Consider the following 27,309-nt stretch of genomic DNA (forward strand, 5'->3'; position numbering starts at 1 on the left):
GTGCTGAAGAGGAGCAGCAGCTGGTCAGATGGAGTCACTCCTCTCGTGTCCTTTGTTGTCTCTCTGGGATCTTTTCTTGTCAGAAGTGAGCTGAAGCATTTTTTTGCTCCTCTTTTTCCCTCCTAATTCTTTTCATCTTCCTTCTGTGTGTTTGTAAAGTGTTAGAGTGCTGCATTCACTCCAGAAGTAAAAATCCCATTCATTTTTCTCCATATAGGGAAACTGGTTTGGAACATTAAACATGAGACATACTGTGAGCTACAAGGTTGTTAAAAATTATTAGTTTGCCCCTATGGGACACATGAATGGGGAAAATAGTTAAAAACTGTTAATACCAACTGATGATGATGTGTATTTGTGAAACATTATGTATATGATATATTATGTTTGTTCATTTATTTCACTTTTTATTTATTCGTAAATTTAATATTAAAAATAACACTGTAAGTAAAGGTAAACATTTACAAAACTCAGTATTTAACTCATACTCAATTTATTTATTTTTAATAAATTATATAAATATAAACATTTATTCGTAAATTAAATAATTAATATTTGTAAATAATATAAAAAATGTAAATATAAAAAATTTGTGAAACATTTATTTATTTTAATATTATTTAAAAAAATATTTACAATGTGTAGTTAAAGATAAACATTTGCTTATATATAATACACACTAGTGTTGTCAAAAGACCCGGTACTTCGGTACTAAGTCGGTACTAAAAAAATGAAAACGTCACGGTACCAGGTTTTTTTAAGTACCGGTGGTACCGAGTACCTGGTCGACCCGGTTCTTGACGCGTACGGACCTATGATTTCCGCGATGCAGAAAACGCGGACGGAATCTCGGAATCCAGTTGTAAAAACGGAGTTTACAGTTTAGCACGGAATGTCACGGAATTTGTCAAAGTTTGGATGAATTAATCAAAAGTAGGTCGTCACACTTTAATCAAATCGCGACATGGACTAGTATCTGTAAATATTAAGCCGCAAAAGTCGATTCAGATATGAATCCCGCATGTTCTGCGAGTCTCTGTGTGAATCAATGAATGAATGGCAGAGACGCGCGTTTTTTTTTTTTTACACTGAAGCACGCGGCGCTCGCGGTGATTTCATCATCTGCCGTCTCCATGAAGACATAAATACATAAACAACATCTACAGAACTGCTCTGAGAGTCCCTTCACGAGTATTCTACCGTTCCATTTGAGTAAAACCAGCTTCATATCATATAGCTACACACAGAAATTTAAAGGTATTCACGGCAACCCGTCAAAATAAAAGTTTATCTTAAAGACATTGTGCCAAAAATATATTACTATTATTTAGTAGAATGTATGTGATACTATTACTACTGTTGATAAAAAAATATATATATTTTTAAAGAAATAATCACTCCATATTTTAATTTTAATAGTAAATCCCCTTTATTTGCCCAAAAAATAAAATGTTTAAATTTCATTAATTAAAAGACAAATTAAATTTGGGTGAAACTTTACTGTTTACTGTTTTTCATACTTTGATTACTTGCGGAAAAACTTGAAACACAATTTAAATAAGTATGAAGAATGGCGTTGATTTTTGTAAATTATTTTTGTTTGACTATTATTAAAAATAGTGTGTTTTTAATTAGCATGTGGTACCGAAATTGGTACCGAGAACCGTGGATTTTCACTGGTATCGGTACCGAATACTGAAATTTTGGTACCGTGACAACACTAATACACACACATTATTTATATATATATATATATATATATATATATATATATATATATATATATATATATATATATTTGCTAAATATTATATATACATAGATAATTTGATTCATTTATAAAATAATATTTATTTATATATTTATGTAATGCAGAATAATTTTCAGGTGGGTGCATGTTTAATGTCTGAAGTGTACTGTATGTATAGTGTATAGTCATCAAGTACACAGTCTTGTGCCTTTGACTTTTTGTCTGATTCAATTTTAGTTTTTTTTTTTTTGCTTGGAAATGGGAAAATTAACGGGAAAAATACTTGCTGCTGAAAAAGTGGGCGGGGACTGTTGCTCTTTGTAGTGATGTCAGATCATTCTGACTCATGATTGGCTGATGTCAGGCTCAGCGCCTGTCTGTCAAACCTGCATGGAACAAGGCCGCGTGATGCTGGGTCCCCGGGGCTCTGTGTCTCCCGAGAGCCGGCGGGATGGGATGGGGCCCGGCCCGGCGGCGCGTGAGCAGCTGAGTGACGTCGCACTGATGCACAGCGTCACAGTGTGTTTTCCTCCGTCTCTGCAGTCTGTTTTTAGCCGGCTGCTGCATCAGTGTTAATATGACTCACCTCACACTCCCACAATCCTCCAGCCGTATTTGCTGTGATTTACACTCGCTGCTCTTAATAATCGCTCCTCTGCGGGTGAATGAGTGTGTGTAGGAGGAAAGAGCTGCTGTTTGCCTACGGGTTTCTGATAAGAACCGAACCGCATTAACTGTGACCATCACACTGATCAGACTTACAGATGATGTGGATGGTATAGTTTGTACTATGGCGTTTGCATTGTTTTTTATGTTTGAAAAACATACTGTGAGACCAGTCTAGTACGATTAATAATGAGTGAATTGCAAACATACAGCATGAGCAGTGCAGTCTGATTCTTATGAGCCGGTTTTTTTAATGAATCATTCTGAATCTTTGAACTGAATCGGTTACAGCTGTTATTGAATCACTTTCTGAACTAAGTGAACTTACTAGTAGTGATGTCTGTCTTCAAATAAAGCAAGTTTTATGTATATGCATTTTGTGAATATAAAAAAACTGTTGTTACCAACTGTTCATATCATGTGTAGTTAAAGATAAACATTTTTAAAACATTGTACTATTTTATTCATTTATATTTTTATTTTTTATTTTTGTAAAACATTAAAATGAACAGTATGTAGTTAAACATTTACAAATCATTATGTATAATACATTATTTGTTTATTTCATTTTTATTTATTTATAAAATAATACTAAAATTGTGTAGTTAAACATTTGATAACATTATGTATATACTATATAATTTGTAACATTAAAAATAAGTGTTTAGTTAAAGATAAACGTGCAGAATATTATGTATATTTTATATTTAGGGATGCACCGATACCACTTTTTCCAGTACTCGCCCGATACCGATACTTTTATTTTTGGTACTTGTCGATACCGAGTACCGATACCGATATTTTCATTGCATTTGTACATTTTTTATATATTGGGTACAGAAACCAAAAGAGTATGTATAATGTTAGTTGGTTAACTTAATTTATCAAATAGATACAGTCAAACCAAAATTTATTCAGACACCTTCAACATTTCTCACATTATCACAGTTTATTCGCTATAGTTTATGGTAGTAAAATATGACAAGAACTCAGAGTTAAACTGTGTCAGAACAAATTCAGCTCGATAATATCAGATAACTTTGATAGAAAGGTATGAGATGGATTACAATCAACCAAAATTATTCAGACAGCTGTTAGTATGACAATATTTACACAACTATCAATACTTTGTCAGGCAACCCTTAGCCTTAATGACAGCCTGTAGTCTCCTGGGCATGCTGTCGACCAGGTTCATGCAAACCTGACCTTCAGGTTTTTTTTCCCAGACTCGGTCTGAATAATTTTTGGTTCCAAATTTGTATCAGTTTTATTGGTAGTCTGCTGTATGAAGAATTTTTGGATATAATATGTCACAGTTTACTTTATTTTGCTATCCTCACTTACATAAATGAACTATAGTGTCCTGCACCCACTAGTAAAAAATTTGGTCTCTGAATAATTTTTGGTTTGACTGTATATCCTTTGGTTATTTTCACACTTAATTATGCACATTAAAATGTATTTTACAAGTTTTTGTTACTTTCACTGTTCATTTCTTTTTTTTTTTTTTTTTTGCTCTATGGTACATCATCTTTAATTCAATTGCATTAGAGCTGCTAAAATCACGCGTTTTGCTGTAATGCAGGGAACCACTCATTATAAATCTCCTAACTGTGATATTTTCAGAAATAGAAGTCACGTTTTTCTTTGCTTTTCTTTCTAATGCAGAAACACTCATGAAGCAAGCAAAACATGCACAACGCGCGCACGTATTTGTACCGGTGCAGAATGAGAGGGACAGTACAGCCTAGCGCATTTCACACAGGCTGCTAGTTGCACTTTCACCAGAAAGTTGTGTTTGCTTAAGGTTGAAAATAAATTATTTATTTTATAGTGAATGCCCCTATAAATTGTCTTATATTTACGATTCAGTTTTAATCCAAGTTCGCGCACATCAGCTATAAAAGCATTAATACTGAATGTTTAACATTATTCATTGCATACATCTGCTTCGTAGACATCCTTAATCTCTAATAACTCCATTCTGCTGCATGTTGTCTTGTTTCTTTGTCTGAATATGGCACTTATCACATGCTGTGAGGTATCGGCGCTTGGTATCGGGGCATTTTAACGAGTACGAGTACAGGAGCTCAATATCGGGCCCGATATCGGTATCGGTGCATCCCTATTTATATTTATTTTCTTTATAAAGTAATATTAAAAATAAGTGTAGTTAAAGATAAACATTTGCAAAACTTTACACACACATACACACATTTATACATACACACACACACACAATATTTTTTAATTAATTTATTATTTATTTGTTAAATAATGTTAAACATAACTAAAAATAATAATAAATACCAAATAATACTAAATAAAAAAATATTTATATAATAATATAAAATAATTATAATAAAGTGTGTATATATGGAATGAAGTGTGTGTAGAGAGCAAAATTTTTCATTGAATTTCCAGCTAAAAGAAACCTATATTATGATGTGCAGTGTTATCGTGACATAAAATGATTCATACCCTGATGAAAGCTTGTTCATCTCATCCAGCCCTGCTCCCACTGAAGCTCCTGCGGCTGCGTTTCATTTGACGTCAGACTGCAGTGACTGCACTAAAGCAGATGTATTTAGGCCATTCATGTCCCTGCACTCTTATGATTTCAGCTTTAATAAACAGGAGCATTAGGATCCCAAAGCAGGAATGAGTGCAGCCTCTGATCCAAACCCAGAATAAACCCAAAGCAGGATCAGCACTAGTTATCGTGTGCATGTGTGTTAGACATGTTTGCATGTCATTGACCTCAATTTGAGCCCAAAATCATCATATTTTGATGAACAGTGAAATTTGCATTGACTGACATTACTAATATATAACAGTAACAATATTTGATATAAAAAACAACAACACTGCAATGATTTAAAAGCACTGTTTATTTGTGCATTAGGTTTCCTGAAGGACATGTCATTGTACTAGTTTTGGTATCCTGTTTTTTGCTCTTGAATATAAATATATAATGTTCATGTTGTTTTGTGAACGTTTTCCTGGTTAAATAAGTTAAAATGCACAGAAACTGACATTTTTGCAGCTTCATATTATTATCTTAACGCTGGTTCTAAATCATGAGATTAATTATAAGAAATATTTTTTATTTCTTAAAACAAGACACATTTACTTAAAGCAAAATTGCATAAAATTAAATCTCTCATTTTCATAGAATATATTCTCAAATAAACTTACTTGTCTATTTTATTATTAGAAATTAGTTCTTTCATTTGTAAGCATAAATCTAGTATGTTTTTTTATTAAAACAAGAAATATTTGTCAATGGGAAAGGAAAACTTAGCTTTAAAATGTCATAAAATCTATTAAAATAAAGTAATTTATTTTGCTTTAATAACATTATAAATGCCATATACTGCAAGTAATTATTCAGAAATTGAAAACTAAAAGCACATTAGAAGCAAAACAATAAAAATACATTTCAATGCGAAAAGAGAAAATTAATTTTGCTTTAAAATTTAATAATGTATTAAAATAAAACGTAACACTTTTGCATTAATAACATTGCAAAGTTCATATACTGTAAGTAGGGGTGTTCAATATGACGATTTTTGATCGTGGACGATAAAAATCTCTCCATGATCTGCTTTTGAAGAAATATCGTAGTAATATAATATTGTATCAGCTATACAGCGTTAGAGTTACTCTGACAGGACACTGCACTTATTCGCGATCGCAAAAGTACATTATTTGCATACAAGCCTTGCCGGTTAAATGTTTCATTTGCGCACTAAAAAGCCTGTCTAACAACGCCTGATTACTGAACTAAGTTATCTGTTGCACTAATATTGTCAAAACACACAAGGTTTACATATAGACTCAGTTGGTTATGTCTAAAATGAAAGTAAACGGATGCGTGCCTGTATATTAGATGTGTGCAGGTCTTAAAGGGACAGTATTAAATATGCAGCCGACTGTCATTAAAGGGATAGTTCACCCTAAAATTTAATTTCTCTCTTGTGCTGAACACAAAAGAAGATATTTTGAAGAACGTGGTTAACCAAACAGTTGCTGGTCCACATTGAATTTGATAGTAGGAAAAAAATCCTATGTAAGCCACTGTGGACCTAATGTTTGGTTTTCCACGTTCTTCAAAACAGCATTTATGTTCAGCAGAAGAAAGAAACTCACTGAGGTTTAAAACTACTTTTGAGTAAATGATGGTATAGAAATAAAACACTATGACAGAATTGACAGACAGATGACAGAATTGTTATTATTCAGAAATTGAAAACTAAAAGCACATTTGAAGCTAAACAAGAAATATTTGTCAATGTGAAAAGAAAAATAATAATTTTGTTTTGCTTTCAATTTTAAATAAAATGTAGTTTATTTGCAAAAATAACATTATAAAGTTAATTTATTGTAAGTAATTTTTCATAAACTAAATACTAAAAGAAAATTAAATGCATGCATTAAAATTTGACTCTAGCTTTGTATTATATTGCATTATAAGACATCTCTACCGCAGCATAAGAAAGAGATATTTGTTATTGGAATTGCTTGAATAATTGGCTAAAAGCCTCAACAACTCAATTAGAGAGATCAATGCTGAAGCGATGATCTCTGTCCCGTGGGATCCTGATGCTCAGGTGCCGCTCTCATTGTTCCTGTGATTGATTGGTCTCTCACAGCTGTCAGTCACAAGCTCTCAGCATGTGATTGGAGGAGGGTGTGGGCGGTTTTCAGCTCAGACTAATTGGCTCTTTGTTGTAGCGGCAGCTGTGGATTCACCCTCGACCCCGACATGCATGATAAAACACTGTGTGTGTTTGGGCTTTGCTTTGGCAGGGACCCTGAAAAATCATGATTACTTGTTACAGCACATTGGTATATTACGTTTAGAGCAAGAGTTTTCAAAAAGGATAAAATGCACAGAAATTGCCATTTTATTTTGCATTCTAAACACTGGCTGGAAGTCATAAGATTTATCACAAATTAAACATAAAAACTATATAAAAAATTGTATATATAAAATATAAAAATAAATAAATAAAATGATAAATCAAATTATTATTCATTTCTTTTATTGAAATTATTTATCAGATTTTCCACATAGTATTTCAATGAAATAAATGCATCATTATTTTTTGGCAATATTTTTCAGATTAAATAATCAAATTATTTGAAAGGCATTATATAAAACATGTTGTTGTTATGTTTCCATTATTTTCCAGATTTTAAAATATTTTAATAGAATAAGTTTATAATTATTTTTGTCAACATTATACAGATTAAATAAGTAAAGATGCAGAGAAATTGACATCACTACCATTTCGTTCTGCTTTCTAAACACTGGGTGCAAATCATAAGATTAATCTCAATTTTTATTTTTTATTTTTTTATTCTATGTACGTAATTTTCCAGATTTTTACATGACATAATATTTTAATACAGTAAATTTAGTTTTGTCAACATTTTCCATACAATATTTTACATTATATATTTATAATATTTTTATTTTTTTTTAGAGTGTGTAAATGAGCCTTTATGCTTGGAAAATTCATATTTGGGGCCTGTGGCATTAAAAAGATTGAAAGCCCCTGCTTTGAAGTGCTTTTAATTCCCATTTTGAGCATTGACTAAAATGTCCAAACTGAAATTGAAATAAAATAAATCCTGCTTTTTTGTCAATAAATAATTTTTTTTTAACATGTTAAATACAATGATATTTCATTAAAATGATTTTAAAAGATATAGACATATTGCTTGACAGGTTTGTGAGTTTTAGTCTCACGCACACAACATCTGTGAACCCGTAATGCCTGTCCTGAGGGGCATTGTAAAGTGTGTTTGTGTGAATCTCTGCAATCTACACATGTTCTTTGTCTAGTATGTATACCTGTTTGTTTTAGGCCTGTTGTTGGATGTTATTTTTATTAAGAGTTCAGAATGGTGCAGTGCAAGGGAACATCAGTGCGCTTGTGCTTTAAGCCTGTGCGTGTGTGTGTGTGTGTGTGTGTGTGTGTGTGTGTGTGTGTGTACCTGTTCAGGTGGGTACTTAAACCTGAATACACACAGACTCATGGGGACTAAATTGAGGTCCCCACGGGTAAACAAGCTAATAAATCACACAGAATAAATTTTTGAAAATCTAAAAATGCAGAAAGTTTCCTGTAAGGGGTAGGTTTAGGTGTAGGGCAATAGAATATACAGTCTGTACAGTAGAAAAAGCATTACGCCTATGGAGAGTCCCCACAAGGAAAGCAAACCCAGACACGTGTGTGCGTGTCAGTCAGAGCAGATTGTTCATCCTCTTGTATGAGTGGGATTATTTGTTCATGTCAGATGTGGGGGTTTGGGTGTGTCTCTGTCCACCATCGACAGGAACCTGATCCTCCCATCAACCCCACCAGCTGTCCCGTCCCCTGTGTGTGTGTGTGTATGAGTGACCCATTAATTTTTTTCGTCCTGCTGAGGACATTTCTTTTCGTGCATTAGGGATGGCTGTTGTGAGGACAATTTTCGATAATATACGGAATTTTATTATTATTATCATTTTTATTTTATTTTTTTTAAATTATATAATGTTATTTTGATTTGGGGCTGTCGCGGTTAAGGAATTTCCCTTGCGATAATTTTGAGTGGTATGCGGTATTACCGCATATATATATATATATATATATATATATATGTATATATTAGTGCTGGGCGGTATGACCAAAAATGTATATCACGGTATTTTTCAAAATTATACCGGTTTCACGGTATATGACGGTATTTATTTTTTTCATGCATGATCGGGTGTTAACCACATTTTCTACTGATTGAGAGAGGAAAAACTGCAGTAGATTGACTTAGAATGCCCTATTTTACTGTCATGATGAGCGAATATTGTAGAAAAATTCCACACTAAATAGTGACTAAACACGACCCATTAATACATGTTAACCAGGAGTCATTTTCATTTATAATCGCGACATCGCAAGAATATAAGCAAGAATATCTGTCTTTTTTAAATGTGAAATATAACGTTTGTTTTTGTTATTTTATTTAATAATAAATAATACTTTTACACTGATAAAAATTATACAATACTAAACAAAAATATTATTATTATTATTGGCAACATTATTTTAATCTTTTTCTTGATGTCTGTGTGAAATCAAAATTAATATTTGTTTAATTAACTATTTATTTTTTTAGTGCGTACAATTTCAAAGAAAAAACTTTTGTCTTCATAATCTTTTAGCAAAATTCAGTAACCTGCATTAGAAAAGTCAACATTGCCTTTCAGTGTTACTTTACGATCTGTTTTTGTAGTTAAAGTATGTATATGTATATTTAAAATCACAGTTCTCTGTCCTGTTGATTTATTTCCTATTGAAACAGGTAGTTGAAGTGCGGATTAGAGGATTAAATGTCTTGATAAATCTAAGTCTTGATAAGTCTCTCTCTATTTCTCTTTGTTTTTTTGTTTTTCTAAACCTGATTCAGCTGCTCTCAGCATTATCATCTAACACTTGTAGGTCCAGAAACATAATTCATAACAATATTTCTATTAATACTGCTCTCATTAGTGACAGTAGGCGGCTCGTTTTCCAGTTGGACAGGAAGTGCATTGATAAAGCCCAGATATTATTTATAGCAGTGTTGCCACCCAAACCAATGAATAATTCACTGCCTTCAGATTGACGTCGATTTACGAGTGACACGACAGAACCCAGCCAGACTGATCTAGACTGAACTGGACTCCGCAGGACTACAGATGAACAACAAGAGCTAAACTGTTGTCATGATGATGGTGTGTGTGTGTGTGTGTGTGTGTGTGTCTATGGATTTTGGCAGGACTGGTATTTTTTTCCCCTCCAGACTGTAACTCAGAACCGGCGTGGAATTACACACACACACACACACGTGTGTTTGCTGGTCACCTGAGCGACGCTCTCTGGTTTCCTGCTGCACTCTCGGCAGAGTTCTGTGAGACACATGTGATGCATTATTGATGTGCTGCTGCTGCTGCAGCTCTATCACACCCACTCACCAGATCACTTTACCACGCAGAAATACCCCAAATACACCACATTAATAACCCACTGTATATATCGGCACCATGTTGCCCATTATCAACAATTTTATTTAGTTGTTGGTTTGTTTCTTTGTTGTTTATTTTTGTTTTTATTGCATTATAATTGTAATTATCATATTATTTATTTATCTGTATTTATGTATTTTTTATCTGTTTGTTATTTATTTTTATTTATTTATTTTCTTTTTTAGTTATTATTATTATTTATTTGTTTTTATTTTTAGTAATTCATAACTTATTTATTTGTTATTTTTATTGTATTATTAGTAGTAGTTTTATTTATCTGTATATTTTTTGTTTTATAATAATGAGGCCTGTGGCAATAATCAATATATCGAATTATCGCACAATATATGTACATGACCCCATTATATTTACATAAAAACATCATAAAAAACACAATAACAATAATATTTTTTTTTTGCATTCCACTTGCGCCTGTGTCTTTTGCAGCTTCTCGTACATAACGTGGTGTAGTCATTAGGTGCTAGATCAAATTGAAAAAATGCTTCTACAAAAAAAGGTTTCATCTGCAGATATGGCCTTGTTTAGGGATCTGTGCCTTTGTGCATATGGACATCTGACTGCTAAGTAGTAATTGTGTTTTTCAGCAATAGTGTGCGCCCTTAATTTACAGAGAAAATAAGGTCAGGGAAAAATCTGTAGATAGAAAAATCTCCATACAAGTTCTTTGTGCATTTGTCTTTTTCTACTTGTTACTTTGCACTTTTTGTTAGAAAATGTTTATTTACTAAGTTTTTTAAGGTATCTAATATTTTCATAGTTAATTTCCATGATCTAAATATTCTTAAGAATTAAATGTCTGTTGTTATTTTAAAGTGTGTAGGACTTCTTACATTATTATGCTGTTACATTATGATTATAGATTCAGTGGCATAAAATGGTCTCAAAATGACGACAATATCGCTTATCGCAATTATTTATGGGGCAGTATGTTGCACAACAAAAAGTTGTTATTGTGACAGGCCTAATAATAATATTATTTATCTATTTGTTATTTATTTATTTGTTTAGTTTATTTTTATTCATTTATTATTATTGTTATTTTTGTTTTGTACATCTATTTATTTTTTATTGTATTATTATTAGTAGTAGTAGTAGTTGTTGTATTTATCTGTTTGTAAATCTATGTTTTTGTTCTTGTATTATAATATTTATCTATTTGTTATATTAGTCTATTTTTTCATTTATTTATGCATCTGATTTTAATTTAGATATTTTTTATTATTATTTATTTATTTGTTTAAATTTATTTTTCATTGGTATTAGTATTCATTGGTGTTTTATAGGTATTGTTTATTAAATATTTCCATTACTTTTACCATCATATACTGTAGCACTGAGGCATTGTGATATATTATGCAAATACAGTACTCTCTACTTTTTGGTGACACTTTATTTTAAGGTCCAATTCTCACTATTAACAGTAACCATTTACAGCTTTTGCCTCAAACTCTCAATTTGCTGCTTATTAATAGTTAGTTAGGTAGTTGTTAATAATGTTAATCTGAAGCTGCTGTGAGGTGCTTCAGGGTTAGGATGTAGTAATGAATTGTAATTAGCTGAATGTTAGAAGAGTAGCCTGTCAGATGTGTTCAGGTTTGTGTGTGAGCTGCTGTTTTCTCCTGTTTCTCATTAAGTCTAATCAGAAGTGGAAAAGTGCAGCTCAGGTCCTGATCCGGTCAGCCAAATCTCTCCTCTTTCCTGCAGCTCTGATGGACTCTGATCTTTGCTGTAGTTTTGCGGCTTTCTGAAGGAGCTTTGGATTAATACAGTATGTATTCATCCTCAATTGCAAAACTTAGGTTCATAATGCCATTAGTTGGATGAATAAGTCATGTCTTGCATGAAACATTCATCGCATAAAAAATCTCAGGGTCATATTTTACCACTCCAAGACTTTTGCAAAAAAAAATGTAGTTTTTATTTATGCAAAATACATAGTTTTCTTTTTCATAATTTTGTTTGGAAAAGACTTATAAAACACAAAACTTATAAAAAGGTTTATAAAATATATGCAAAAAATAATATATATATATATATATATATAGTATTGTTCAAAATAATAGCCAGACTAGCCAGAATAATCAAGGTTTTTAGTATATTTTTTATTGCTACGTGGCAAACAAGTTACCAGTAGGTGCAGTAGATTCTCAGAAAACAAACAAGACCCAGCATTCATGATATGGACCCTCTTAAGGCTGTGCAATTGGGCGATTAGTTGAAAGGGCTGTGTTCAAAAAAATAGCAGTGTCTGCCTTTGACTGTACAAACTCAAAACTATTTTGTACAAACGTTTTTGTTTCTAGGATTTAGCAATCCTGTGAATCACTAAACTAATATTTAGTTGTATGACCACAGTTTTTTAAAACTTCTTCACATCTGTGTGGCATGGAGTCAACCAACTTGTGGCACCTCTCAGCTGTTATTCCACTCCATGATTCTTTAACAACATTCCACAATTCATTCACATTTCTTGGTTTTGCTTCAGAAACAGCATTTTTGATATCACCCCACAAGTTCTCGATTGGATTAAGGTCCGGAGATTGGGCTGGCCACTCCATAACATTCATTTTGTTGGTTTGGAACCAAGACTTTGCTCGTTTACTAGTGTGTTTGGGGTCATTGTCTTGTTGAAACAACCATTTCAAGGGCATGTCCTCTTCAGCATAGGGCAACATGACCTCTTCAAGTATTTTAACATATGCAAACTGATCCATGATCCCTGATATGCGATAAATAGGCCCAACACCATAGTAGGAGAAATATCATGATCATATCATGATCCTTGCACCACCATGCTTCACTGTCTTAACTGTGTACTGTGGCTTGAATTCAGAGTTTGGGGGTCGTCTCACAAACTGCCTGTGGCCCTTGGACCCAAAAAGAACAATTTTACTCTCATCAGTCCACAAAATGTTCCTCCATTTCTCTTTAGGCCAGTTGATGTGTTCTTTGGCAAATTGTAACCTCTTCTGCACATGCCTTTTTTTTAACAGAGGGACTTTGCGGGGGATTCTTGAAAATAGATTAGCTTCACACAGACGTCTTCTAACTGTCACAGTACTTACAGGTAACTCCAGACTGTCTTTGATCATCCTGGAGGTGATCATTGGCTGAGCCTTTGCCATTCTGGTTATTCTTGATCCATTTTGATGGTTGTCTTCCATTTTCTTCCACGTTTCTCTGGTTTTGCTCTCCATTTTAAGGCATTGGAGATCATTTTAGCTGAACAGCCTATAAGTTTTGCACCTCTTTCTAGGTTTTCCCTCTCCAATCAACTTTTTAATCAAAGTACGCTGTTCTTCTGAACAATGTCTTGAACGACCCATTTTCCTCAGGCTTTCAAATGCATGTTTAGCAAGTGCTGGCTTCATCCTTAAATAGGGGCCACCTGATTCACACCTGTTTCTTCACAAAATTGATGACCTCAGTGATTGAATGCCACACTGCTATTTTTTGAACACACCCTTTCAACTAATTAAACTAATTGCCCAATTGCACAGCCTTAAGAGGGTCCATATCATGAATGCTGGGTCTTGTTTGTTTTCTGAGAATCTACTGCACCTACTGGTAACTTGTTTGCCACGTAGCAATAAAAAATATACTAAAAACCTTGATTATTCTGGTTAGTCACATTGTACTGCTATTATTTTGAACAATACTGTGTGTGTGTGTGTGTGTGTATATATATATATATATATATATATATATGTATATGTATATGTGTGTGTGTGTGTGTGTGTGTGTGTTTATATTTATATTGTAACATTTAAATTTAGACATTAATTCAGTTCCAGTTTTTGTTTTTAGGTTTGTTCTGAAAATGATTCCTACTGTATATCTAAAATCCTGTATATACTGTACTAGGGTTGTGACGGTGAGGAAATTTTCCCACCGGTTAATCGATGTGTGACAACACCGGTAAACTCCTCGCTTTCCTTCGGTTTTAAATAGCTTGTAAAAGCTCTGTGCACATTTTACTTTCACTTTCAAATTTGCGGCAATTTGGTGTCAAGAAGTTGTTTGTTTTTCCACTTTCCTTTGCTTAAATAGCTTGTGAAAGCACTCTGCGCGTTTTACTTTCACTTTTAAATTAGCAGCAATTCGGCATCAATTGCTTGAATTCAATTCAAGCAACATCGAAATACAACATAGAACATAGCCTATAACTTTTAGTAACAAAACGAATAAAAATATACCATGCTATATGCCTAATATAAAATAATAAATAACTTTTAAATAGGTAGCCTATACAAAACTGAAAATCAGTAAAGACTGAGGAACAAATAGCCTAATTATAAAACGTAGAACGTTTATTAGCGAAACGATTAAGAAAGTTTGGAGGCACGAACTGCATACACCTTGATGTAAAATAATTGGAAAAAATTAGGTTACAGTTGAAATAAAATAAAAATCAGCAAATACTGTGGAACCAAATAAATGAGAAAAAAAACTAACTTCCAATATCACCTTAGATAGGCTAAATGGCAGGCCAACAGGCTTTTCAAAATGCAAAATATTTTTAAAACAGGCGCTTTTACATTTCGTTTTGAAACACTTCTGCGATTCTCTTGTCTGTCTCACCTCAACGCGTTCAGTTTTAATTGTTGTGTCTGTTCTCTAAACTGAACTAAATGATTTTTATTACTATTTAAAAAATCAAAATGACGGTGAGGTTGCGGCTTAACACCGGTATCACCACCAACACCGTCTATTGCAGCAAGCCTATACTGTACTTGTGCTTTGGTTTTGTAAGGAAATGACTGGATACACAGAGTCATGTGTCTGTCTGCCTGTTTTATTTGAGTTTTGCTTTGGTAACCGGTTGGTTTGTTTGGTTATGATGATCAATAGTGACTGAGAATACAGCAGCTGTTAGAGGTGTATCAGTATGTGTTACCCACAATCCTCAGCCAAAACATCTTGTTCCGTCCAACCTTTTGTCAGTCTGTTTGTTTTGACCAGGAGTCACAGTATAGGACGTTTTATTGTGCTCTTTGTTTAGCATGGTTTCTATGTCTCCCGCGTCACACTGTGCCTCCTTATAACGACGTTAAACGTGACGGATCTTCTGATTGGCTGTAATCGTGTCGAGTAACATTTTCACTTTCAGTTTCAACAAACACCAGTGCCACTAATGCAGTAAACAATGAGCACAATCTGCAAGGTTTAGTCATTCTACAATGCATGATGGGAAACAGGACATACACTACCAGTCAAAGTTTGGATGCATTTGACTGAATATCTTGCTCATTGTTTTAAAAACTTCATTTTAAATGCTTGAAAGTAATTATGCAGACTAATATACATTTTATTTTCATTTTATGTATTATTCTTTTTTTATATATATATATATATATATAATTGTGTGTGCAATAAATTGTGTAATAATTATAACTTTAAATAATTATTATATATAAAATATAAAATACATATAAATAGAATAGAAATAATATATCAATAATTTATATTAATATGATAATAAATAGAAACTGAATACATAAGTATGCAGTAAATATATCACATATTATATAATATATATAAACATTTGTGTGCATGTATGTGTGTGTATAAATAAAATGGAAGTGATATGATTTATATTAATAAATAGAAATACATTTATTATATGAATATATAATAAATAATTGTACAATAAATGCATCATTATGTATAAAAAAATTAATGTCTGTCTGTGTGCCTGTATGTATGTCTGTCTTTTTCTTTTTTTAAAAGCATTTTGAAGTTAATTAATGTCCAGAGTGAACAGAGCCAGACAAAGAAGCTCAAATATAAGATTTGATTTGTTTTAGTCACTACATCATTTCCATTTGTTTTCTTTCAGATTTTGAATCTCTTCACTGTTAAGCCACATTCACACCAAGACTATAACGATAAAGATATAGTTGTAAAAATCATTCTCAATATTAAAGAATAGCAGAGTCCACACCACAACTATAACAATAAAGGCACAGAGAAACGATATTGTTGGACACTAATGCAGGCAAAATTATTGCTGTTTTGGGAGAGTCGGCCTTGCGTAACTACAGCAGCAGATTATGGGATGTTCGTCCTCAGTGACACAGTGTGTGTGTGTGTGTGTGTGAGTGAGCATGAGCGTGAGCGATGTGTGCCAGATGTTTGGCTCTCAGAGCTTCTAATACTCGTTCTGCTTTAATCTCAAAGCAGCACTAAGACAGTCGATCAACAGAGACCGGATCACAACGATGGCTTCCCAGAATCACTCTCTCTCTCTCTCTCTCTCTCTCTCTCTGTCTAAAGAGATAATCATCATTAATGCAAATGCCTCCAATCCCTCTCCTGCTGTGTGCAGAATGAGATTGGAAATTAAAATGATCAACCGTTTCAATCTTTATTTAGCCGTCAGAGCTGTAGTTACTGTTTAAAATGAGTGTTTGTATTTCTCATTCACTACACAAGGATAATTTTCACACTCTGTTCTGAAACCTAGTGAGCTGCCTATGTAGGCGGCATTTTAAGGCATCATACAGTAGTTAAGCTCCCAATGCAAAGCCTGTTCCAAAATTCTCAGGCAGCATCACATGCATCATTAATAGGTGCAGGTAATCCCAGAATGCATCATTAGTGTTACAAGGTCTCAGGTGTGAATGGGGAGCAGGTGTGTTAAATTTGGTGTTATCGCTCTCACTCTCTCATACTGGTCACTGGAAGTTCAACATGGCACCTCATGGCAAAGAACTCTCTGAGGATCTGAAAAAAAGAATTGTTGCTCTACATAAAGATGACGTAGGCTATAAGAAGATTGCCAAGACCCTGAAACTGAGCTGCAGCACGGTGGCCAAGACCATACAGCGGTTTAACAGGACAGGTTCCACTCAGAACAGGCCTCGCCATGGTCGACCAAAGAAGTTGAGTGCACGTGCTCAGCGTCATATCCAGAGGTTGTGTTTGGGAAATAGACGTATGAGTGCTGCCAGCATTGCTGCAGAGGTTGAAGGGGTGGGGGGTCAACCTGTCAGTGCTCAGACCAAACGCCGCACACTGCATCAAATTGGTCTGCATGGCTGTCGTCCCAGAAGGAAGCCTCTTCTAAAGATGATGCACAAGAAAGCCCGCAAACAGTTTGCTGCAGACTAAGGACATGGATTACTGGAACCATGTCCTGTGGTCTGATGAGACCAAGATAAACTTATTTGGTTCAGATGGTGTCAAGCGTGTGTGGCGGCAACCAGATGAGGAGTACAAAGACAAGTGTGTCTTGCCTACAGTCAAGCATGGTGGTGGGAGGCACTGGGGAGCTACAGTTCATTGAGAGAACCATGAATGCCAACATGTACTGTGACATACTGAAGCAGAGCATGATCCCCTCCCTTCGAAGACTGGGCCACAGGGCTGTATTCCAACATGATAATGACCCTAAACACACCTCCAAGGCGACCACTGCCTTGCTAAAGAAGCTGAGGGTAAAGGTGATGGACTGGCCAAGCATGTCTCCAGACCTGAACCCTATTGAGCATCTGTGGGGCATCCTCAAATGGAAGGTGGAGGAGCGCAAGGTCTCTAACATCCACCAGCTCCGTGATGTCGTCATGGAGGAGTGGAAGAAGACTCCAGTGGCAACCTGTGAAGCTCTGGTGAACTCCATGCCCAAGAGGGCTAAGGCAGTGCTGGAAAATAATGGTGGCCACACAAAATATTGACACTTTGGGCCCAATTTGGACATTTTCACTTAGGGGTGTACTCGCTTTTGTTGCCAGCGGTTTAGACATTAATGGCTGTGTGTCGAGTTATTTTGAAGGGACAGCAAATTTACACTGTTATACAAGCTGTACACTCACTACTTTACATTGTAGCAAAGTGCCATTTCTTCAGTGTTGACGCATGAAAAGATATAATAAAATATTTACACAAATGTGAAGGATTTACTCACTTCTGTGAGATACTGTGTATATATGTGTGTGTGTGTGTGTGTGTGTATATACAGTATGTATATTATTTTTATTATTATTATTTTTAAAGAAATTAGTACTTACATTTATTGCATCCTTGCTAAATATATCAAAAGTCACAGTAAAGACATTTATAATGTTACAGAAAATGTATATTTTAAATACATGCTGTTTAAATGTGTAAAATCAGGTCTTTTAACTTTTAATATTGTAATCAATTGTAATGTTTTACTATATTTAATAATATTTTTAAATACATATTTTATATGCATATAAATATAATATGCATATAAATGTATTTATAATTTATTTTATAATACAATTACATATAAAAAGAAATATATAATTCTTAAAATATAGAAATTGCGTTATTCATTAATACTAAAATAAATACCAAAAAATGTACATCAGTTCAAATTAAATGGCCACTTTCATATTTATTCATATAAATGTATTTGTAATTTACTTTTACAATAAATTAAATATAGAAATTTAAATTATTATTAAAAAATTACATAATACAATAATTACTAAAAAGGATACATTCAAAAGTTAACTAATTAAGTTTTTTATTTTATTTATTAGAATAACTGTACAACATGCAAACACCAAATTTTTGAAATCAACAATCTTTGCCATGCCTTGTTTTTTTTTCTTCAGCATCTTGCTTCATGTTTGAATTTTAAAAACTTTTTGTTTCCAAAAAAATTTCCATTCCACTAAGCTGCACCCATCAGGCTGTTTTTAAATGCATATCTGTCTTTCTCCTGCAGGTGTGTCATAAACTCCGACAGAATTAATCTGTAAAGCCTGGCCTCTCATTTCCTGTCGGGTGAGGAGGGCATCTGCCCATGCACACACACGGCACCATGGGAAGCTCCCCAGAGGTGCTGTCCTGGACGTCCTGTCCCAGCCTGTTGGTGGGGAAGCTGAAGGAGGAGCTGAAGCTCACGGTCGTCGGCGACTCCATAAAGAAAACCAATAGTAACATTTCTCCTCAAGCGCTGCTTCCTCCGGCGCTTCCTCCGCCGCAGATCATTGCAGACCTGGCTCCGCCCACCACCCTTCCCATGCCGCTGCAGCAGCTTCAGCTTCCCTGCAGGGACGACGAGCCAGGCGGCACCAGCCCGCCGTGCACCGCCCTCAGCGAGGACTCGACGCGGGAGCATGGACACTTCGAAAACAGTGTTCTGCAGCTGCAGGAACACGAGGAGGCCGAGACACCGGGATCCTGTGGTCAGGGAGGCTGCGGAAGCGGTGGAGAGGAGAAAAACGAGGAGGGCGGGTGTCCGATGGACCACAGCGGAGATGACACGCACCACCATCCACATGACGACATCAAACTGCACTTTCATAGAGCTGGGACGGGCAGCGGCGGATTTCTGGAGGGGCTGTTCGGATGTTTGAGACCCGTGTGGAATATTATCGGGAAAACATACTCGACCGAGTACAAACTTCAGCAGCAAGGTTAGTGACGAGTATTCAATTTAATGCAAGAAGCATCATCAAAAAGTTGATCTGTAGTAATTATACATTTAAATAATTTACATAAAAGTAACATTTAAATAATAATAGTAATTATGCATGTAATTATGCATAATTTACTGTCTTTACTTAAGGGCACTCTAACTACAATTTTTGGTAACACTATTTTAATGTAATCTAGTTATAAAAATGGGATCTCTTGTAATTATAGTTTTAGGTAATAGTAACATTTAAGTAATGGTAATTATGCATAATTTACTGTTTTTACATTAGTAAAAACATGTGTAACAAGGGCACTGTAAAATAAAGTGTTACTGAAAATTAGTTTTTCCTCAATATTTAAGCATTTTTTTATAATCGAATATGAGTTTTGTAATTTCAAATCTTTCGATATGTTGTTATCACTGTGTTAAAAACAGAAGTAAATAAATAAATATCGGTTCTGCATATCGTTTATTAGGCACATACAGTAAACATGCAAATAGTCTATATCGGCATCGTGTTATAAAAAAAATTTGTCTCTAGTAATTATTAGGGATGTGCGCTACGACTAATTTGACTGTCGTTTAAACGGAAGTTTTGTATCCGACTAGTCGACTAGTCTAAAAGCTAGAAACCCCCAAAAAATTGCAAAAGAAAAAAAGCTGTGCGTGTATAACAGCCTACACTTGAAATATTTAATCTTTGCATCACACCGTCAAATCCCTCAATGAAATCTGCTAAAAATAGGTCACGATTATGCCGTATGCTTGCCTCACGTTATCATCATTTCATTTTACGTGGTCGTTAAACAGAAAAAAAGTAAGAGCATACACTCAACATAAACCAGTGCATAGCTTATTTATTCAGATCGGCTGGAGCAATGCAGAAATGGAAAATAGACTGACAGAATTCTTCATTAAACGTTAGCCAACATATTAAAACACAAGTCAAAAACAATAGGAAAGTTTATCAAGGAATAGCATTAAAACGGCTTTTAAAAATGTGTTGGCTATATTGTCTAAAAATAAAACAATGCTCGTTTTACTTAAGCCTGGAATACACTACACGACTTTTAAAATCTGAACAGATTTTTAAAACACACTTACCGACTTTGTAAATAGTGACAAAGGAAAACTGGGCATCATACACTACGCGACTGAAAGATCATACACTACCAGACTTTAAAGTTGTTAAAACATACCTGTTCTAAAATCGGCTGAAAATATCAAACATGTTTGATATCCTCCGACTGGATGGAGTCGGAGTCTGAAGCTAAAAAATTGAAATCTGTGACCATCATACACCACGCGATTTTCTGTGGAATCTGTCAGCTGTAATCTGTAGACTGGCTCCGACTTTCCTCAACTAGCGTCAACTTGTTCAGACTGTAAAATCGGGGGAAAATCAGGGCAAAAATCGCGTAGTGTATTCCAGGCTTTACTCAGACCATGCCCATTTGTTCAGTGAATTTAACATGTTAACATGGTCTGGCGAAAGACTGGACTGGAGGCGATTCTGCACTTGAAAATAAAACACGCTCAGCAGGAACTGAAGTCACAGGTACGCAGAGAGATAACTACAAGCAAGCAGACAGTTTCGAAAAGAGCCTGGAAATCCCGCACTACCACCGAAGTGGGTCTGTTAGAGAAATAGACGGCGCGGATGGGATCACGGACCACAGCAACGGGTTATGACATGATTGACATTTGCTGGCTTTGGCTAGCCTCCAAGCTAACGCATACGTGCCTGTATTGAATATGATTACGCATTGCTCCAGTAGAGTTATTGTAAAACCAATTTGACATTACACAGTTTACACACAACTTTTCCGTTTCCTTCTAATTCAAAATAATCCCACACCTTGCTGGTTCTTCACATGGTCTCAAGTGTGTTTGTTGACGAACGTTTTATAAACAAGGCCCAGTTCGACACTGGATTTGCACATCGTGAAAGATTGTACATACTGTACATACATATATATTCAGTATGTACATTTGCACATACTGAAAGATGGAGCAGTCCCTGCTATAAAAGATCCCGGTCATGATTCGGAATTGCAGACGGTAAGTGAAACTGTATCAAAAGTCTCTGTTTTGTTGGCGATCGACGCGCAAGTGCTCGTCACTCTTTAGTTCCGCCCATGGCACGCCTCCAGGAGCTCGGCTTTTTTCGGAGAGAATCGTAAAGCTGAATTTTTTTCTTTTATAAATATGATAAAACTAAAGACTTTTTGGAGATATGAAGGATGCAGTACTACTCTATAGGTACTCAGGATTAACATGAGATTGGGTGAAACTGTGTGTGTTATGTCCCCTTTAAGTCAGGGTTTCCCGAACTGGAGTTTGTGAGTTTATGAAAAGCTAATACTTAATTAAATCATAAAAATGTAAAATTAAAGAAACAAAATGCTTTTAAAATTAAGACAATCAAAATAAAACACTTTGGGTGAACTCTCCCTTTAAGTTGATCTTTGCTGTGGTTTTGATTTTACAGTATGTTGAGGGTGTGTTCTGATTGGTCAGTAGACATGTGGGAGGTGCCATTTGAGGAGATCTCTGAGCTGCAGTGGCTGGGCAGCGGAGCTCAGGGCGCCGTGTTCCTCGGGAAGTTCCGCTCCGAAGAGGTCGCCATCAAGAAAGTCCGAGAGCAGAAGGAGACGGATATCAAACATCTGCGCAAGCTGAAGCACCCCAATATCATCAGCTTCAAGTAGGTCGCAATGAATGACCAGCTAGTGGCAGTCAATATGCAGTTTTGAGTTGAAGCTAAAGCGTGCTGTTTGTGTTTCAGGGGTGTTTGCACGCAGGCCCCGTGTTACTGCATCATCATGGAGTACTGTGCTCAAGGGCAGCTGTACGAGGTTCTCAGGGCCGGTCGTAAGATCTCGCCGCGGCTGCTGGTGGACTGGGCCTCAGGGATTGCCAGCGGCATGAACTACCTGCACCTCCACAAGATCATCCACAGAGACCTCAAGTCACCAAAGTAAGACCTGTGGGATTTTAGGGTTATTTATTTACTATTCTAGTATTTATATATAATATTTTGAATGAACTTTTATCTTTATATTTTTAGTAATTTATTTGTGTGCTTTTGTCATTTTTAATATTTAATATTATTTAAATTTTAATAGTTTTAATATTTATATTTTTATATTTAATATTATTTTTGTTCATATATTTTAATATTTATATTTTTATATTTAATATTTAATTTTATTATTTAACATTTCATATTATTTAACATTTATTTAATATTTACCTTAAATTCATTTTTTATTTCAGTATTAGTTTTTCTTACAATACTAATATTTAATATACAAAACAAATAATTGGGTCAATTTGTCTCACAACATAACAATTATACCCAGATTCTTAATACAATACGAGGGTTAGGTTTTTCACCTAATATTTATATTTTATTTTGTTTGAGCTTCATTTTAGTGATCAAAAATTCATACTTTATCAGATGCATATAACGCTCAAATTCACTTAAATGCACTCAAATTTTCGAAATTGAGATTCATACATCATCTGAAAGCTGAATAAATGATCTATCCATTGATGTATGGTTTGTTAGGATCAGACAATATTTGGCCGCGATACAACTATTTGAAAATCTGGAATCTGAAAAAATATTGAGAAAATCACCTTTAAAGTTGTCCAAATGAAGTTCTTAGCAATGCATATTACTAATCAAAAATGAAGTTTTTATATATTGACAGTAAGAAATTTACTAAATATCTTCGTGGAACATGATCTTTACTTAATATCCTAATGATTTTTGGCATAAAAGAAGAATCGATCATTTTGACCCATACAATGTATTTTTGTCTATTGCTACAAATATACCCCAGCAACTTAAGACTGGTTTTGTGGTCCAGTGTCACATATGGTATAAATGGAAATACTGTAAATGGGCAATACCAATGCGTTCTGCTTCTCTGAATATGTGTGCTTTCTTTTGCAGTGTGCTAGTCACTCAAAGTGACAACGTGAAGATCTCAGACTTTGGAACATCTAAAGAGCTCAGTGACAAGAGTACGAAGATGTCATTTGCGGGTACGGTGGCCTGGATGGCTCCCGAAGTGATCCGGAATGAGCCGGTGTCAGAAAAAGTAGACATTTGGTGAGTGTGAACTAATGCAGTAACATTGATAAAAATCACAAATGTTTCTTGAGCAATAAATCAGCACATTAGAATGATTTCTGAAGGATCATGTGACACTGAAGATTGGAGTAATGATGCTGAAAATTTTGATCACAGCTTTGATCACAAGAAATAAATTTCATTTTAAAATGTAAATTTAAATTGTAATAATAGTGCACTGTTTTTACAATATTTTTGTTAAAATAAAAGCAGAAGACTCTGACCGACCTCAAGCGTTTGAGCAGTAGTGTAAGCAGTAAATGCTAATTGTTGTGTGTTTGTAGGTCGTTCGGGGTGGTGTTGTGGGAGCTGCTGACCGGTGAGATCCCCTATAAGGACGTGGACTCATCTGCTATTATTTGGGGTGTGGGCAGTAACAGCCTCCATCTGCCTGTGCCGTCCACCTGTCCCGACGGCTTCAAGATCCTCATGAAACAAACCTGGTGAGACTCAACGCCATCTACAGCCAGTGCTGAGTAGTTACATGTAATCTGGATTATTATTATGTAATTAGATTCCAAAAATGATGTTCTTGTAATCAGAGTATATTATATTTTAAAATGCTCTTAATAAGATTACAGTTACTTTTTTTGGATTACATAGTGTTCACTCAAGTAATCTAAAGTAGTCAGAATACAGTACCTAGATTACATTACAAACTACAGTTTTCATCATGTAGTCTGTAATCAGTAGTGGACTACAATTTGTTAGTAATCTACCCAGCGCTGTCTACAACAATTACATCCACACATGCTTTTGTGCTGTATTTATAATGGAAAAAATTTTTTATTGTTTGTGGAATACGCTACACATATGAAAGGAATAATGTACAAGAAATATTTATTTTTATACTATGTGAGGGAAAACACAAAAAGAGCATGAAGTGATACAAATGAAACTGTGTACAAGTCAATTTTAAAACTAGATTAAAAATGTTTAGCTTGAGAAAGTCCTGTATGGCCAAAAGTTTATAGTTGAAAACACTTGAAATGTAAAATCGTTCTAAAATCTCGAAGGTTTTAAGGCCATTCAGTGTCTTTGCTAGGATGTTTTTGGTAGTTTCCACGTAGTTGTAGAGAGATTTTTGACCGCAGCATGCTGTGATTGGCCAATCAGAATCCAGGATTTCCAAGACTTCACTAAAATAGGGTTTTATTGGTCGATTGAGATGGTGGTGTTCTTGTACCTGTAGGCAAGGTAAACCCAGAAACCGGCCGTCCTTCAGGCAGATCCTTCTCCATCTGGATATCGCCTCGGCTGATGTGCTCGGGACGCCACAGGAGACCTACTTCAAATCTCAGGTGAGCAAATGTTGACATCTACACTGACTTCTGCTGAGTTTCATCCAGAAAGAGTCATTGTGTCGTCCAGCGGCATCACCACAGAAAGAAAGAAATGCAAAAGCAACATGAACCACTTATCCAATTGTTTCTCGGTTCTATAAATAAGAACTACATCGCTAAAATAACATTTCAAATTGCATTCAGCAAACATGCAGCATGGGTACTGTAGTGTGATTCATGAACAAATGACTCTTTTGACTCAGTTCTGTAATGAATCTGTCAAAAAGAATCTCAAATCAGAGTTACTTGTTTGATTCATCTAAAAGAGTTGTTAATTAAACCATTATGGTATATTAATTGTTGAAAGTATAACCATAATTGTTTGATTTGAATGATTTCCATCCATTGATTTCATGTGTATGTTTGTGTGTGATCAGTGTTATTTTATGATTATTTAAATAATATTTTGAAATATTTATAATTATTTTAATGATTTGTTGATCTTTTTTTGTCATTTTTAGTAGTTTTTGCTTTTTTAAATATTTCTATTCAACTTGAATTAATATTCCAGTTTTAGATGTAGTTATTTTTTATTTCATTTCAGTTAATTTTTAAGTCAACATTTTTTTTTTTCTATTTCATTTTATTGAAGTTTTCTTAAGTTTTTCGTCTGTTTATATTTTATTTTATTTCAGCTTTATTGCAATTACCAAAAACTATTTTTAATAGATAATTTGTCAATGACAGTATTGTATGTGGCAATTAGCTTTTACCTTAAATGTTGTCCTTTTTTTATTTTAGTTTGTTTTTAATTCTTTTTAATATTTCTATTTAGCTTGAATTCATTTTTATTTATATATTTGTTTTGCTTTTTAATATTTCTATTTAGCTTGAAGTTTTTTATTTCAGTTTTAGTTAGAATTGTATATCAGCTAGTTGCTAAGTCGACATTTCTAATTTTTAGTTTTTTTAATTTGATATTTATATTTTAATTTATTTCAGCTTTTTTCGATTACCAAAAACATTTTTAATACTTTCAATGATCACACTTTAGTTCGGGGACCAATTCTCACTATTAACTAACTATTAACTAAAATTTTTGCCTCAGTAAACTCCTAATTTACTACTTATTAATAGTTAGTAAGGTAGTTATTAAGTTTAGGATTACAGGTCTAAAATATGGTCATGCAGAATAAGGCATTAATATGTGCTTTATAAGTACTAATAAACTGCCAATATGATAATATTAATGCTAATTGGTCCCCAAACTAAAGTGTTACCATTTTAATTAACCCTAACAATCTTGTCTGTGGCAGACGGAGTGGAGAGAGGAAGTGAAGAAGCATTTCGAGAAGATCAAGAGCGAAGGCACCTGCATCCACCGACTGGACGAGGAGCTGATTCGCCGCAGAAGAGATGAACTCAGGTGAGAGCAGACGAATCGCACACAACAGCAGAACACAGAGCGGGACAGAGAGAGCTTTAGCTGGAGGTGACTGTCTGTTATGTGCTGTCTCACTGTCTCGTGCGTTTCAGACACGCTCTGGATATCCGAGAGCATTACGAGAGGAAACTGGAGCGAGCCAATAACCTCTACATGGAGCTCAGCGCTATCATGCTGCAGCTGGAGGTGCGAGAGAAAGAGCTGCTCAAGTAAGTCCTTCATGCTTTGCTTTTCTTTTTTCAGTCAAAAAAGCATAATTTCAACTATGGAAACTTGTTCCTGCACCTGGGTAAAATAATCAAAAAGGTAATTGTAAACGTTTATCCTACAATTCTGACTCTTTTTTTCTTTCTTTTTCTCAACTCCAAGAAGAAAAGATTTCGTGCCCATGAATTAAGAATTCGTTACTATGACTTAAAGTTAAATCATGGGTTTTCTAGGGAACAAATTAATGAAACATGGACAGTGGCCACAAATTAATATGTCATAGGAACGAATGAACAAGTTGTAGGAATGAATAGCCTATCTGTCCTGCTCGCGTCCGCAGCCCT

The 27,309-nt window shown here is 34.6% G+C and overlaps 1 protein-coding gene across 7 annotated transcripts in view; it reads left to right on the forward strand.

The window, feature by feature from the left end:
* si:ch211-45c16.2 (mitogen-activated protein kinase kinase kinase 13) overlaps positions 1 to 27,309 on the forward strand; it is a 68,690-nt gene that overhangs the window by 29,309 nt on the left and 12,072 nt on the right. For 4 of the 7 annotated variants that reach the window (XM_058787394.1, XM_058787391.1, XM_058787393.1 and 1 more), the window contains 8 exons: positions 19,192 to 19,885; positions 22,408 to 22,594; positions 22,676 to 22,867; positions 23,852 to 24,010; positions 24,316 to 24,474; positions 25,224 to 25,332; positions 26,631 to 26,740; positions 26,851 to 26,967. In XM_058787394.1, the coding sequence (XP_058643377.1) occupies positions 19,270 to 19,885; positions 22,408 to 22,594; positions 22,676 to 22,867; positions 23,852 to 24,010; positions 24,316 to 24,474; positions 25,224 to 25,332; positions 26,631 to 26,740; positions 26,851 to 26,967 (1,649 nt within the window). In that variant the 5' untranslated portion in view covers positions 19,192 to 19,269. Of the gene's footprint in view, positions 1 to 12,142; positions 12,262 to 19,191; positions 19,886 to 22,378; positions 22,595 to 22,675; positions 22,868 to 23,851; positions 24,011 to 24,315; positions 24,475 to 25,223; positions 25,333 to 26,630; positions 26,741 to 26,850; positions 26,968 to 27,309 lie in introns of those variants that run through there. The other 3 variants (XM_058787396.1, XM_058787397.1, XM_058787398.1) reach the window with 3 other exon arrangements.

Source organism: Onychostoma macrolepis, chromosome 09 (assembly GCF_012432095.1).
Source record: "Onychostoma macrolepis isolate SWU-2019 chromosome 09, ASM1243209v1, whole genome shotgun sequence".
Taxonomy (NCBI): Eukaryota; Metazoa; Chordata; class Actinopteri; order Cypriniformes; family Cyprinidae; genus Onychostoma; species Onychostoma macrolepis.